We start from the raw sequence: 13969 nt of genomic DNA on the forward strand, positions 1-13969 counted from the left end.
ATCAAATGCATTTATTATTTCTTTTTGTATTTTGAAATTTGCAATATAAAATCAGTGCTGGTAAAATTTTTGAGCTGAGATGAAACGGCACAGACGATTTACAAATGCTGTCAACTTGTTTTTATGCAGTCAGTGCTGTAAAATATCGTTAAATTCCAGCCAACACCGGCAGTCTGGCAGCACTATTCATCGCATATGACGTATGATAAAGTGGCAGCTCTGTACAAAGCCCGCCAATCGATTTAAGCGAAATTGTCGAATTGTATGGAGTATTTTCGCTCTGTTTTCCATTTGCTAAACAAATGTGCTAATCAATAAATTAAACAATATTTTATTTTGGGTTAGTTTAATTTATTTTGTATGCATATTGTATAATTTGTGTTATTATGGTTATTATACAATACATAAATAAATTAAATTATGTTCTTTATTCACAATATAAGTTTGTATTTTTTGGGTTTCTTTCAAGATACATATTAGTTTTCTGGATTAATCGGTCTTTCGGAAAACTCCATAAAATATATATTTCAAACTCAACAATCCGCTCAACGCTTTAGTCGAAAAGCCAATTTCGCAAACATTTCGTTTGCATTTTTTTTGTAGCAAAGTACATTTTCTTCAAATAGTTTTTGTTGAAAACAATATAAAATAGATCAATGTCTTGACCAACATGCTTAGCAGTTGTCGAATTTCCATTCATTTCATTTTCATTTCAAGTAGTTATTACACTTATTATTGTAGATGCGTTTATGTATGTATATAAGTTTCATTTATTTTTAAACTCGTAAGTTTTTTCTTTGCTGTTTTCTCAGTGTATTGTAATTGTTACGGCCGCAATTGTTTACGTTGTTTTAGTATTTTTGTTTTTATTATTTCTCATTAAAGTTTATGTATATGTTTATTTACAGCAATTTAAATACAATTGAATGCTTCGCTAATGTTGTTTTTTGGGGGACTTGGAACATCTACTATTTCGATTCAATAATTTTTCACTAATTAATAAATAAATTTCATTAACTTTCGTTACTTTCGTTTTTGTACAATAGACGTGTGTATTTTTGTGTGTTATCAGTCGTTTTTCATTTACTTTACATGAATGTGCAGGAAATTATTGTTAAGTTTTACTTTTAAATAATTCTCATTTCATGTTTTTTTTGTTTTTTTGTTGCTTTCCATAGATTTTGCTCCAATATGATAAGTACATACATACATCAGACATCATACATCCATCATGTATGTGTGGCTGTATTCTATATATGTGTATATGTTGATTACCAGAATTGTATTTCTAAATTGACACAGATAATTTAAGATCACAAAGCGTAGTACAATAAATTAGAAAATAAAGGGAAATTCTATAAGAGTACATAATTAAATTGTTTAGGCATTTGTGTATGTGTTACAATAATTACACAAATACTTTATGTAAGTTACTTTATTAATACATATAATATACATTATATATACTAATATATAGTATTTCTTGGTTGTTGTTGTTGTTGTTTTTGTTCCAATGCCAATATGCAGACTTTAAAATATTTGTTATAAATTTGATTCGTGTTGCAGACACCAAAAATTTGTTGATATATGCAAGTACAATACAATAAAATGTTTAATTACAATACAATAAATAAGTACACATGTTGGATTGTAGGTAAATTGAATCAGTAGCATATTAAGTAACAGGAATGTAGTGGGTGTGGCGGAGAGAGGGACAGGGGGAGGCAAGGATATTATATTTTCAGAAGGCAATTGTGCAATTGTCGTTGTTCCTGCTTTTGACTGACAAGCACCACATGGTTTCCCATTGTTACTTGCGCAATTTGTTATCTTTCGCTGTTTCTGGGATTCACGGAAGCGGAAACAGTGACAGCGACAGGTGGTGGGAGGAGGGTGGAGTGGAGGTAAGGGTAGTTGTGTGTGCTGAGAGCATGTCTTAGATCATAGCAATAAGATTATGATACGGTTACGATTATGATTACGATTATGATTACGATTACGATACATCATAATAAATACATATGATAGAGCTTACAGTTAGGGGAAGATAAGAGAATTGTGCCATCAAAGCAAGTTTACTCGTTTGTTGCACTCGAGAGCCTGCAGCCGCGGAATTTAATTCCATGGACTTTCTTTAGGAATACATATTCTATACATGCGCGCGTATTTCCTTTTGTATATGTATATGTATTTGTGTGTGTATGTGTGTGTGTGTATGTGTGTGTGTGTATGTATGTATGTAAATGTGTGTGTGTAAATTTGTGTGTTATGTACATACGCGTACCTTGTGTCTAGTTTCTGTTGGCTGACAAAATGGATCAGTCAAACTTTACCAATTGCCTCAGCACATGGCATGCCAAGAGAGAGATAGAGAGAGCGACAGAGAGAGAGAGATAAAGCATTCAATATTCTCCACTCGCCTTCAATTTACTTCTTGCCCTTGCGCTTTGGCTTCTCCTCAGCGACGTTGACGTTGGCAGCAGCGGCGGCGGCGGCGTTGGCGTTGGCAGCGGCAGCGGCTGCAGCCGTAGCCGCAGCATTCAACAGATTCATGTTGGGCTTGACGGATCCCTTCTTCTGGGTGGCCGGCTGTTGTGGTGTGGCCTGCGTGATGTTGTTGTTGGTGGAGACGGGAGCAGTGGTGCTAGCGGTGCCATTGGTGGTTGCCGCAGTGGCGCCTGTTGCTGGCGTGGCGGGCGTCTCGTCCAGGAAGAGCGGATTCTTAACCTCCATTTCGCCAGTGGGCGCCAGACCAGGACACTCATAGACGGTATAGTCGCCCTCCTCATTGTCATCGTCACTCTCCACATCGGAGAGGCCACAACTGCCATCAGTTGCCTGACAATTCTCCATGGCGATGATCTGTTGCTTCTGATGCTGATAGTGATACATTTGAGCGCTCTGCGCCAGCTTGCGATCACACGATGGCGAGACGTCCTTATTGGGCCCCGTTACGCCATAAGCCGGATAATCCACATCTGCGGCAGCTTTACTACGATTGTGGAACCTGTAATGAAGATAATTATAGTGCTTATTAGATACAATTGTTAGATGCAAAAATGGATTGTGAAGTTTTTGATATACTTATAAATCTGATTTATTCGGTTTGCGCGGAATAATCGTATTTTACTCAGATAGACCGTTATTTCCAGTTAGCAGTTTATATTTTATAGGTTTTAAAAAAACTGTAACTTTTAACGTTGAGTTTTCGACAAAGTATTTAAAATTCATTGCTTTTCACTTTATAGGACTTAAATTTACCAACTCAAATTTAATAAAATTTGCAAAATGTTGTCAAAATGAAATTAGAAATATTTTGCCGAAAGTGAAAACTGGAACAGAACTGAATTTATCTCTTTTATTTTTGCTTAAGTTTCGAAATGTTTAAAACTAAAAAACTGATTTCTGAAAAACTTGAAGTGACGCTTCAATCTGATAGACTATCGATATAATAATACTTATTGAGATAAAAAAATAATACATTCTGTATTATCTCTGAAATTATATCATGAGACATTACAATATTTTAGCAGGTTTTCATTTTAACAAAATGACACATGTGATAATTTTAGTCAAAGGGGTAAATTGTAATTGATGACAACTTACCAGGTGACGCCCAGCGCCAAGAGTCCCACTGTCACCGCCGCACTGACGCCGGCAATGAGTGCCACAATGTACACGCCCATTTCGCTGGACATGCCCATATGTTGGCGCATCACAATGTGATCGGCGGCATCGCCGTTTCCTACGCCAGCAAGTGCCATTTGGGGAGATTTGCTTTGTTTTTGCAGCTTATCAATCAGCGCACTGATCTCATTAGAAGACTCCTTGGGCTGCGGCAGAGTAACTCCTGCAACGGCAGCAGCGGCCGCAGATTGTGGCTTGATGCGATGGAAATTCGCTGTGGCCGGATCCAGGAGCTTTGGTGGCTCCACAGGTTTCGGTGCTGGCACTGTCGTGACCTGCTTGCTCTTGGCGGTAACAACTTCGGGGGCAGGTTCAGGTGCCGGTGCATACTCCTCGTAATCATCCAGTGCACGGGAGTCCAGTTCGCCGGATGGATCGTTGGCGTTATCAAAAAAGCGTGCATCATTGGGACCGACGGCGAAGGGAATGCGCTCCCGGGGCACGCTGTTGCGATTGAAGACGCTCTCCAAGCTGTTGAAGTTGGGCATCGGCAAGCGCATTGGAGGCGGAGGACGCACGTCGGGCATGGTGTCCAACGGACTGCCATAGGCAGCATCGCCCTCAACATTATCGTATTGATCATACTGCTGATTATTGAAGTTTCCGTTGTTGTTGTTGTTCTCGTATTCATCCTCGGACTCGGCCATCTGCACCTCCTGCTGCCGCTGACGGTAACGTTCCTCCTCCAGCAGTTTCCGTTGGCGCATCATCTTCAGCTTGATCAGCTCCAGCTGCTGCTCAAACTGCTGCTGCAGCCGACGACGAGCATGCTCCTCCATGAGCTGCTCATATTGCTGGGTCTCCAGTGTCGCCGGTTGGATGGGACGACGACGTAGTCCTGCAAGCAAAATGCACAAATGATTAATACACAATTCACCCGAACTGGGTGTGGCAAGGTGGCATGTGCTAGACTCTCATTATGCTAATGTTAAATTCTAATGAAGTCCGTCATAGCGAGGTTGCGTGCAACTTGCTGTTCAAAAATAAAAACGACCAAAATAGAAAACAAAAGGAACAAGAAAACAATATGAAATAGAAAATGAAATACTTATAACCCGCCGAAAAGAAGCCGCCGAAATAGACAAGCAAAAGTCAATTTAATTGCCAGTGTTTAAAAATAGACCAATTACTACACGCGTTCACACGCACACACACTTAGAACAGGCTGTGACGCGTTGGAAAAGCTTTATTTCATTTCCTTTGCTGCTGTTGCTGCTGTGCCCTGAAAAGTAGGCTATAAAAAGTGCTATAAGCCTCAACTGCAGCAAGGAGCTTAAACTCGAACTAAAAGAGAACTCGACTCTAGTCGAAAATGTAGGTGGCAGTAGCTGCACACACACACACACACACGCACACACGCACACACACACACTTGGATAGAGAATATACATCGTCATATACTTAGATGAAATCTTGTGCTGCATTTCATATGTATTTGTGTAAAGAGTTTCGAGGTGTGAGTGCGCGTGGGTGTTTTGGTTTGATTCGTGAATATTTGATACTCGATATGTATTCTTCTACATAGCCACACACACCTACATACATACATGCATACATGCACATCTAGTATACAGTAGTATACACAAAACGAAGTGGCAATGCGGCTGCTTCGCTTTCCTCTGCGCCATTCACGACGCAAAAGTTCAAATTACTTGCACACACATACATATAGTGACATTCACTTGTGAAGCGGTGTAGTTGTTAGTGGAATGGGGTGTGTTTGAGTGTTTGAGTGTGTGTGTGTGTGTGTGTGTGTGTGTGTGTGTGTGTGTGTGTGGGTTGTTTAGTTGCTTGGTTGTGCTATTTTTAGGCATACTCGTATTTACCTGGGTAAACGGACATTTCGCAGTGACCCAATATGCTGCACATAAGGATTGCAATCAGTGCGCAGGTTATTTCCATTCGCTTTGTCATATTGAATATATTTGTAAATGGAGTCTTGATTTAATTGTCTCTTCAATTGATAGTTTCTTTAAATTAGGTAATTTTGACGTCAGTACAGTGTTCAATATTGTTGCACTTGGCACCTTGGCACAATTCCTTGTTAGGTATTACTTATTTGATTAACACAGCACAGTTGCCATATGGCCGGTTAATATGGCAAGCACATCCTCCACTTCCCTCCACTTTCCTTCTCAAACGGAGGCAAATAACGTCGACAGCGTTTATTGATTTTCACACACACACACACACACACACACATACAAAATCGGGCAGCTGGTGGTTTTTACACCTCGAATATTTCGCGTAGGCGTGCAATATTTTTCGCAATATCCGTTAGCTGATTGCAATTCTCGAAGCGAAAACGTTACTAATTATTTTCTTAGATGACACTTTACTTGCACCGGCTGCCACAAATGTCAAATGTTGCAGTTTTCTTTCAAGTTGCAGCCAATTGTACTGAACTTGTTAGGTTGCCCCCGTTGAACGCTGAACGTTGCTCCGATTCGTTTTCTTAGCGTTGCTTGGTCGTCGACGTATATTGTTATACTGAATGAGCCTGGCAGCGGTGGCAGCAGCAGTAGAAGCAGTAGAAGCAGCAGCAGCAACAGCACAAACCAGCATTGGGAGCTGTGACGCAAATGTTATTCTCGCCCCCGCACTGTTAAATGTTGCGGGCAGCTTTTGGGGCAGCCAACAACAAAGCGCAGCAAAATCAACAGCAGCGCATGCGTCATACTTTCAACAAAAAGCTCGACACGTCCGCATGCGAGTGTGTGAGTATCTGTGAGGTAAGCTGTGCGTGTGTGTGTGCAGGGATTCTTTGAATAAACATTCATGCATTCATGAAAAGGCCGATGCCAGACTCGACTTCTTGGCAGCAAGCAGGTGGCTGCTACGTAGTCACTTACACACACACACACTTGCACATACTGTTACATATCACTTCGTGCCCCAGCTCCGACTACTTTCGACGGGCACGCGCTGTACCATTTTCATTTTGGGATAGGACATTTTATTTTTATCAATGAAATTTCAACCGAAAGACATGAAAGCTTTCTATTCACAGGAACATTTTACTGTTGCATATTTTCTGATTGCTAGGAAAAATGTTATTTCAACGATCGATTTAACAGATTTGAGAATATCAGCACTTTTAAGTTAATATTAAGTAAGTATTAATAATATTAAATTTATTTTAAGTCAATTGACGATATTAAATTTAAATATTTTATTTTAAAAATTGTTATGCATTCATAAATTTTAATTATTTCTGAATGGCAATCAAACTTGTTTTTTTCTGTCTGTGCTAGTTGTTTTGATCGTTTATAAACCATTCTACCGTGTTTATTATGAAATTCGATCGATTTAATATAGTTCTGCTTATATATTTAAAAATTATTTAGTTTAAATGTGATAAAGGAGCAGTTGCCGCGCAGCTGTTTAAACAGTGGAACGAGTTTCGATAACTTCGATATCTTGGTAATGCTGAACTTTCGATAGGTTTCAATAATTGCTTATTTTAATAGGGATGATAATTGAGTTAACTGTCAATTACATAATAAATCAAACACATTTTTAAAAAATTAACTGTTTGTTCAAACTCAGTCCCCAAAACAGGTAGAAATATGATATTTTAATCGATATATCAAAAACGACCTAAAATTATTAATACCAATAAAAATACTGCTGTTGTTATCTTGTTATCGATACTCAATCGTTATTCGTGAATCATTTTTTTTGGACAAACGACAAAGAAAATTTATAAACAAATAAAATGGCAGCAATGAAAGGTAAATAATGCGCAATTAATTCTACGAGTAATTTAAATTAATCTATTTTTATTCATTTTGTAAACCCCTCGCATCCAAACGCACTTGCAACCAACCAACAACACCTGCAGCGTAAGTTGCCATCCGCCTATAGGTACACACATATGTATTTGCAAAACTATTGATAACTCTTTATTGCAGGCTGGTTATAAGTGCACTTTTAACGTGCCTGGGAATGACATTCTTGATACTGGCTTGTGCCGTTCCCACGCCCAAGATATTCTATCCGTTCTTCGTACTCCTCTTCTACGTGCTATCGGTTTTGCCAGTTTTAATAGCAAAGCGTTCTACCCCTGGCAACGAAACCAACCCAAAAACAGAATTTGCACTCTTCCTTACGGCTGGTATGGTGTTAAGTGCTTTTGCCCTGCCCATAGTTCTGGCACATTCCGCTGTTGTAAGTAATAAAATGGATATAATATTAAAAAGTGTTTTAATAATACCCTACTCTTTCTCATAACTTTCAGATCACCTGGACGGCGTGCGTGCTGACTCTGATATCCAACGTTATTAACTATTCGACAATGTTAGGGTATGCTATGCGGGAGGATAACTTTGATGCTCCCTATGGAGGCATGTTTTAAGTGGGATCTGTAAAATTGGCCCCAAGTGGGAGGCAGTAATGTTTTTAAGCACCCGGCAATGGTTTTTGGATGAAGCAACTTTGATGTAATTCGCTCCATCGCAGAAAACAGTCAATCTCACATTAATAAATATATTCAAATAATTATTTAATACAAATAACATTATGGTTTAATACCCAATTAAGCGATTACTCTTGTCTTTCATTTCATAAAATGGCAAATTACAAACATTATTTAATAATGATTAGGATGCTAATTTTGTAACTTGAGAAAGCCAAACAAGTGCATAAAAAAATTAATGAAAAGTTGTTTTTCTTCAATTGCTGCAATTCTTTATTGTAAAATATATTGATCTGATCGGACAGTCATAGCAAAATTTCCATATTAGCTGTATATATTTGCAAGTCGCCTTTCGCACCCTTCGTGCTGCTTTCGTCACTAGCGCGAACTGCCGTCCGCAGTGATAAATATTTATTTTACAAAACCTGAGCAGCGTACTTTTCAATTCCCAAATAAAATCGATTTTTGATACGTATCGGTTCAAATGTACCAAATCGTTTGTGAACCAATGAATGGGATTGTTGATATTTTGAATAATAATTATTCCGATATGATAAAAATATGAAATTTAATTTGATGTTTTTGGGAAAGTAGAAAAGTCATCAAATTAGTTAAAATAGATGTTTCGCGATAAAGGTGAAAAGTATCGCACGATAATAACGCACAAGTATATCGATTTTGATATTATCGTAAGAAAAAAATATCGCACGAAAAGTCTATCGATGTGTCAATATTATATATCAACAACCCTACCAAATGTCATTTGTTTTTTGAAAGTTGAATAAAATGGAAAAAATTTCAACAAATAATTCGTCCCACGAAGGACTTTCGCAAGCCACCTCAAATTACAATGAGGAAGACGAAGAAGAGGAGGAGGATACAGTGTATGACGACGATGAATGGGATGAGATGTCGGATATGGGATTTTTAATGAGCGAGAGTGATTCTGAAAACGAGGAGGAATCATTTCAAACACTTCCACTCAGCTTGCCCATTGCCACTCCCAGTGCAGATAAACCGATGCATAAATATCCCTTCAAGCTGCAACAAAATGGGGCGGGGTAAGAAATCCTTGTGGCATTTTATTTATTGATACAAATCTACCAAATTCTGTTTTCCTCTTAGAAACATACTGACCGTGCATCATACAATTAAGAATGTGGATCGAGAACTACGTGTTCGCATTGCCGCCTGTTGTTTTAATGAGATGAGCAACAAACTGGTGGTCATTGATAGGCGGTAAGACAACCATGCCACAATTACTCAGAATGAGCTAAACTCAACTCTTCCACTTCCACAATAGGGGGAACATCTTTGTCTTTGACTTTGTGAGCAAACGTTATTGGCGTCTGTCGATTCGTCTGCCACAAGCGACTCTGGTGCACGCCTCGCCGTTGCACCACAACGAGTATGTTGTGGGCAACGAAAACGGACATGTTTTCGTAATGAATGTGGAAAAGTCGCTGGTGAGCAGACGCAATGAAGCGGGTAATGCTGCTGTTGACCAAATATCATGGGGAAATCGATTGCAGAGCTCCACGGCCACCAATGCCATAATGCGGCTAGGTCCCGAGGCTGCGCTGCTGAATTTGAAGAGCTTACAAGTGTCTCATCGTCTGGAATTCGATCAGTCCCAGCACACACTTAAGCTGGCTGGATTTATACCCAACTCGGATCAGTTCTTCACCTGCTTTACCAATGATACTATCAGTATATGGTCTTCACACTCTCGAGAACCTGTGCAAGTTGCCCAGCCTATAAAGGCACGCGATCGCAGATTGCGTCTGCTGCGTAATGATAAGTCCATCCCGGAGTTTGTACTACGTGGAGAAGACGAAGACGATATTAATCCGGAGGATGATTTGGCATTTGATTGCGAGGATGAACACTTTGCCGATGGCAAGTTGCTTACTTATAGCTTCTCACCAAATGGCAACAAGTTGTGCCTCACTACCTTAGATGGTTACTTGCTGCTGCTCAGCTCAGCATCCTTTGATTTGGACAAGCTATTTCGCCTGCGAGATTTTATCCTAAAGCAAATTGCCTTGCTGCCACAGCCCAAGGAGCGCATATTGTTTGGGATCACAGCACGCGGTCAGGCTGTTATGTTGGACCTGGAGAACACGGATCACAAGCTGATTGTACAACGCTCAAATGGCGTTAGTCTGAATGTAAGCCGCGATGGCAAGCTGCTCAGCGTTCTATCCAAGTGTGGCGAAGTCAATGTATGGTCCACGTGTCGACTTTACAATGCACTTCAGGCGAAGACGCAGTGCATCTCTCAACTGCGAGCAGCTCTGAAACGTCCTAAGCTGCCTGGACATGTTTGTGGCCCCGTGAACCAGGAACTACGTCAGCTGCTGAAGCGGGAACGCTTAGAGGCTATGCTGCACGAGTATGGCTGCTATCCGGAAAAGTACAGATTCATAATATGGAGCTCGCTAATGGAGCTGCCTTGCAACGGCGTCCAGTTCCAGGCCCTGCTCAAGCTTGGGCATCCACCAATTGTGAAACAGATGGCGCGCGGTCTAAAGATCAAAAGCGATGCGCAACGTCGCGGTGTTATCAAGGTGTGGAGCTGTTTGGCGCACTGGTGCAAGGTCTTTGGCTATGCGGAGTTTATGCCACACCTGGTGTTTCCCTTTGCAAAGCATCTGCTTAAGAACGGATTGGTTGTCTTCGAGCTGATGGCAACGCTGTTGCTCAATCACTTGCAACTTTGCTTCGAATTCTATCCCTTGCCACCGGAAAACTATCTAGCCATGTGCGAAAATATATTGCAGAACAATGACGAGCAGCTGTCCAAGTTCTACCAGGCACTGGAAGTGAAGCCCAAGGATTATGCTTGGTCTTTACTAAGCAATGCCTTTGCCGAGGTGTTAGAGGAGCAGCAATGGTTGATTCTATGGGACAACATTATCACAGAACCTCTATATTTCATAGTATTTGTCATTGTCGCTTACAATGTGCTGCATCGAGAGGTGATCTTACGTCTGCCGGACAAGGACGCCGTGCTACGGTTCTTTCATGAACAGAATCCCATGGATGTAGCCAAGTTGGTTGCTCGGGCTCGCAAGATAATGAAGAAATGTCCACCCCAAGTGCATCCTCGTCGCTTCTTGCAGCCCTTTTCGCCTATACCCAAGGGCGTTTATCCCAAGTTTCTGAACTATCCCAGCGATTGGATTGCAGAGCAGGAGCAACAAACAATGGTGCTGCTGAAACAGCATCAGGAGATTGATGCCCGTATCCGACATCTCGAATTGGAGGAGCTGCAAATAATGGACCGTTTGGAAAATGGTCTTAAGCAAGAGGAGCATACACGACGGGTCAAGGAAATGGAAAAACTGTATCAGGAAACCATACAACGAGAGGAAGAGCGCATCGCCTGCCACCGTAAAATGCTGCTCACCTATCAGTTGGAAGTGCGGCAGCGCAAGAGCGAAGTCATGACCAAGCTGCAGGAGTCGGAGCAGCGCCGCAAAGTATTAGAAATGGAAAAGGACATCGATCTGCTGATGCACAGCATTGAGCGCGAACGTCGTCGCCACAATCAAGAGATGATTTTTGCCGAGGACGAAATACGAAATCAGAATATGGAACTGCTGGCCCAGCAATACTACTCGGATACCGCCGGAGCTCCTCTAGCCCAAAAATACTATGACAACATCCAACAAATGTGCAGGGAACGCGATAAACTACAACAACAACTACGTGAGGTAAGCTGAAATCCGAAGAGAATCCCCAAGCATCGAGACCTTAAATTTATTCTCCTTTTCAGATGACTTTGGAACATCTGGACAAACCGAGGGCTCCAGCGCCGTCCTCTTCAGCTGAGCCACACTTGACGGAAATAGAGCGTTCAATTCTGGAAATTCAACGCGAATTCTCAGATATTCTTAACAATTGACTGCAATAGTAAGTAATACTTCTAGGTAAATCCATTTCAAATGAGCCAATATTATAAAAATATTTAATTATATCGGTAACACGAACGAAGTTAGTTTATACTACTAACTATTTACAAACATGTGCATTATTATAAAATACATTATACAATTTTTTAAATATGTATACATTTTATTTATTAAGTTATTATATAGAGCCTGATAGTACAATGAAAATATTGTACTTACAAATTATTTTATATACACGGCTGGAAACTTAGTTTTTTAGAGCAACATCAGCATTGCAAAATATATTATAATAATTTGCAACAGTAATAAATTATGTAACCAAAAAATATTTTTAAATTGTATGAAAATATACAAACGTTTTTAAAGATATAAGCATATCCGATTCCTTTTATTTTAATGGTTATGTATATGGAATTTAGAGCTAATCACTTTTTATCCAGTCTTTGACTGAATTCTGAAGAAGGCACTATCATTTTAGGCACATTGATGACAAGGTGTATGCTGGAGGGAGGCATTTGGATTTGGTTGGACACAACTGCAAGGAAAAACCAAATTTTAGCTGTAGGATTTATTTGAGTATTATTTAAACTTACCACCAGCAATATTGTTATTGTTGTTCTGCTGCTGCAGTTCTCGCTCTAGAGTTGCGATTCTCTCACGCAGCACTCGAATCTCCTTTTGGAGCTCTTCATTGTGGTCCCTAATCTCCTTATGCTCCGTTCGCATCTTGTGACGATAACGGGAGGCGGCAGCACGACGTCGAAACATGGTATCCTCGTTACGGTTCACTGCTGACATTGCTTTAGGAGCGGGTGTTTCAAAGCTGCGCTGCTTTTTGTTGTAACTGTTATTTAGAATGGCCTTCAATCGTTCCTTGATGGGCAACTGTGATGTGGGCGTCAGGCTGGCGCTGCTCGGCTCGTGAACCGGTGTGCTTGCTGCTACAACAGCTGACGGAGCTTTGGAATTGACTTTTGTACTGGGCTTGGGTAATATTAACGGTCGTACTTTTTGTGTGGCTTTCGGACTCTTTAATGGTTTGCTATTGCTGACGGGTACAGTGGATAGTGCAAATGTCTGTGCTGGCAGCACCCAAGTAATTACTTGTGGCTGTATTAACTGCAGTGGTGGTGGATCACTCTGTGCTACAGTGGGCACTGGAGTGGGCGCGGGAGTTTTCAGCAGATCCTCTACATTGGGCACGGCCACATCCAGTGGACTGCTGCTGTTGCTAACTGCCGGTGCTACTGCGGACACTGTTGCCGTATCCAGTGCATACACCTGTGGCGTGTGAAGCGAGTCACCGTCGGTGGGGGGCACTTCTAAACGTGTCGGTGTCACGGGAATCGCATGACCACCAACTGCATTCTGCTCGGCTGCCCGCTGGAATCCAATATCAAACGGGTTGACATGCTGCAGGTCCTCAAAGAGTCCAACTTCATCGCAGTTTTTAATAAGGCGCGTCGGCGTAGGAGTTTGGTCGGTTTCAAAGAGGTTCTCTGATTTCTGGCCCAATACCAAATCGAGCGCCATTGCCATATCGTGTTTTGGTTGACATTGTCCATAATTATCAAATCTAGCATTATCATCCCTGTTCTTTGTCTCAAAGTCGGCAAATGACACGGTTGTTAAGTCCGCTATATTTGCGTCCGTTTCCATTGTCGTCAAATTCCGAATTCATTAATAAACAATAAGAACATCGACTAAACAAAAACAAAACCATATGTTTTTACATAAACTTAACATTATACCAAACTGTTATTAACAGCAGCAACAATTTATATGTGCATATTGTATTTATGCATTGCTTACAACAATTTTTGATTAGCTGACAGTTATGTATTAATTACATGAAGTTTATTGAATAATATTTTAGCGATCTAAATTCTAATTTAAATTTAACAGTTGCTCTGGCTCAACTCAGTCTGTAACAGAGTTAACAGTAACA

At 40.6% G+C, this 13969-nt stretch overlaps 4 protein-coding genes across 4 annotated transcripts; 2 read left to right on the top strand and 2 right to left on the bottom strand.

The window, feature by feature from the left end:
- Positions 1 to 1592: 1592 nt before the first annotated feature.
- On the bottom strand, positions 1593 to 6164 carry LOC117784135. The gene is made up of 3 exons (XM_034621788.1): positions 5514 to 6164; positions 3607 to 4525; positions 1593 to 3007 (listed from the first exon to the last, which is right to left on the bottom strand). Exons 1-3 carry the CDS (start codon positions 5599 to 5601, stop codon positions 2428 to 2430), a joined length of 1587 nt encoding a protein of 528 aa, XP_034477679.1. The 5' UTR covers positions 5602 to 6164; the 3' UTR covers positions 1593 to 2427.
- Positions 6165 to 7318: 1154 nt separating this feature from the next.
- Positions 7319 to 8235, top strand: LOC117784137 (leptin receptor gene-related protein). Its single transcript, XM_034621791.1, has 3 exons — positions 7319 to 7421; positions 7602 to 7857; positions 7928 to 8235. The coding sequence occupies exons 2-3, from the start codon at positions 7636 to 7638 to the stop codon at positions 8042 to 8044; spliced, it is 339 nt and encodes a 112-aa protein (XP_034477682.1). The 5' UTR covers positions 7319 to 7421; positions 7602 to 7635; the 3' UTR covers positions 8045 to 8235.
- Positions 8236 to 8867: 632 nt separating this feature from the next.
- Positions 8868 to 12063, top strand: LOC117784134. Its single transcript, XM_034621787.1, has 4 exons — positions 8868 to 9165; positions 9230 to 9343; positions 9408 to 11823; positions 11886 to 12063. Exons 1-4 carry the CDS (start codon positions 8891 to 8893, stop codon positions 12012 to 12014), a joined length of 2934 nt encoding a protein of 977 aa, XP_034477678.1. The 5' UTR covers positions 8868 to 8890; the 3' UTR covers positions 12015 to 12063.
- A 321-nt stretch (positions 12064 to 12384) lies between these two features.
- On the bottom strand, positions 12385 to 13728 carry LOC117784136 (cyclic AMP-dependent transcription factor ATF-2). The gene is made up of 2 exons (XM_034621790.1): positions 12615 to 13728; positions 12385 to 12556 (listed from the first exon to the last, which is right to left on the bottom strand). Exons 1-2 carry the CDS (start codon positions 13678 to 13680, stop codon positions 12447 to 12449), a joined length of 1176 nt encoding a protein of 391 aa, XP_034477681.1. The 5' UTR covers positions 13681 to 13728; the 3' UTR covers positions 12385 to 12446.
- Between the last annotated feature and the right edge of the window lie 241 nt (positions 13729 to 13969).

This window comes from Drosophila innubila, assembly GCF_004354385.1.
Source record: "Drosophila innubila isolate TH190305 chromosome 2R unlocalized genomic scaffold, UK_Dinn_1.0 1_C_2R, whole genome shotgun sequence".
NCBI lineage: Eukaryota > Metazoa > Arthropoda > Insecta > Diptera > Drosophilidae > Drosophila > Drosophila innubila.

Bases quoted from the DNA above. Each gene is read 5' to 3' on its own strand.
- LOC117784135 (XM_034621788.1), bottom strand. From the start codon at position 5,601: ATGACAAAGCGAATGGAAATAACCTGCGCACTGATTGCAATCCTTATG. The intron at 4,526-5,513 runs GTAAATACGAGT...TTTTGCTTGCAG, and splicing joins CGAAATGTCCGTTTACCCAG to GACTACGTCGTCGTCCCATC. The intron at 3,008-3,606 runs GTAAGTTGTCAT...TCTTCATTACAG, and splicing joins TTGGCGCTGGGCGTCACCTG to GTTCCACAATCGTAGTAAAG.
- LOC117784137 (XM_034621791.1), top strand. From the start codon at position 7,636: ATGACATTCTTGATACTGGCTTGTGCCGTTCCCACGCCCAAGATATTC. The intron at 7,858-7,927 runs GTAAGTAATAAA...CATAACTTTCAG, and splicing joins TTCTGGCACATTCCGCTGTT to ATCACCTGGACGGCGTGCGT.
- LOC117784134 (XM_034621787.1), top strand. From the start codon at position 8,891: ATGGAAAAAATTTCAACAAATAATTCGTCCCACGAAGGACTTTCGCAA. The intron at 9,166-9,229 runs GTAAGAAATCCT...TTTTCCTCTTAG, and splicing joins CTGCAACAAAATGGGGCGGG to AAACATACTGACCGTGCATC. The intron at 11,824-11,885 runs GTAAGCTGAAAT...TCTCCTTTTCAG, and splicing joins TACAACAACAACTACGTGAG to ATGACTTTGGAACATCTGGA.
- LOC117784136 (XM_034621790.1), bottom strand. From the start codon at position 13,680: ATGGAAACGGACGCAAATATAGCGGACTTAACAACCGTGTCATTTGCC. The intron at 12,557-12,614 runs GTAAGTTTAAAT...TTTTCCTTGCAG, and splicing joins CAATAACAATATTGCTGGTG to TTGTGTCCAACCAAATCCAA.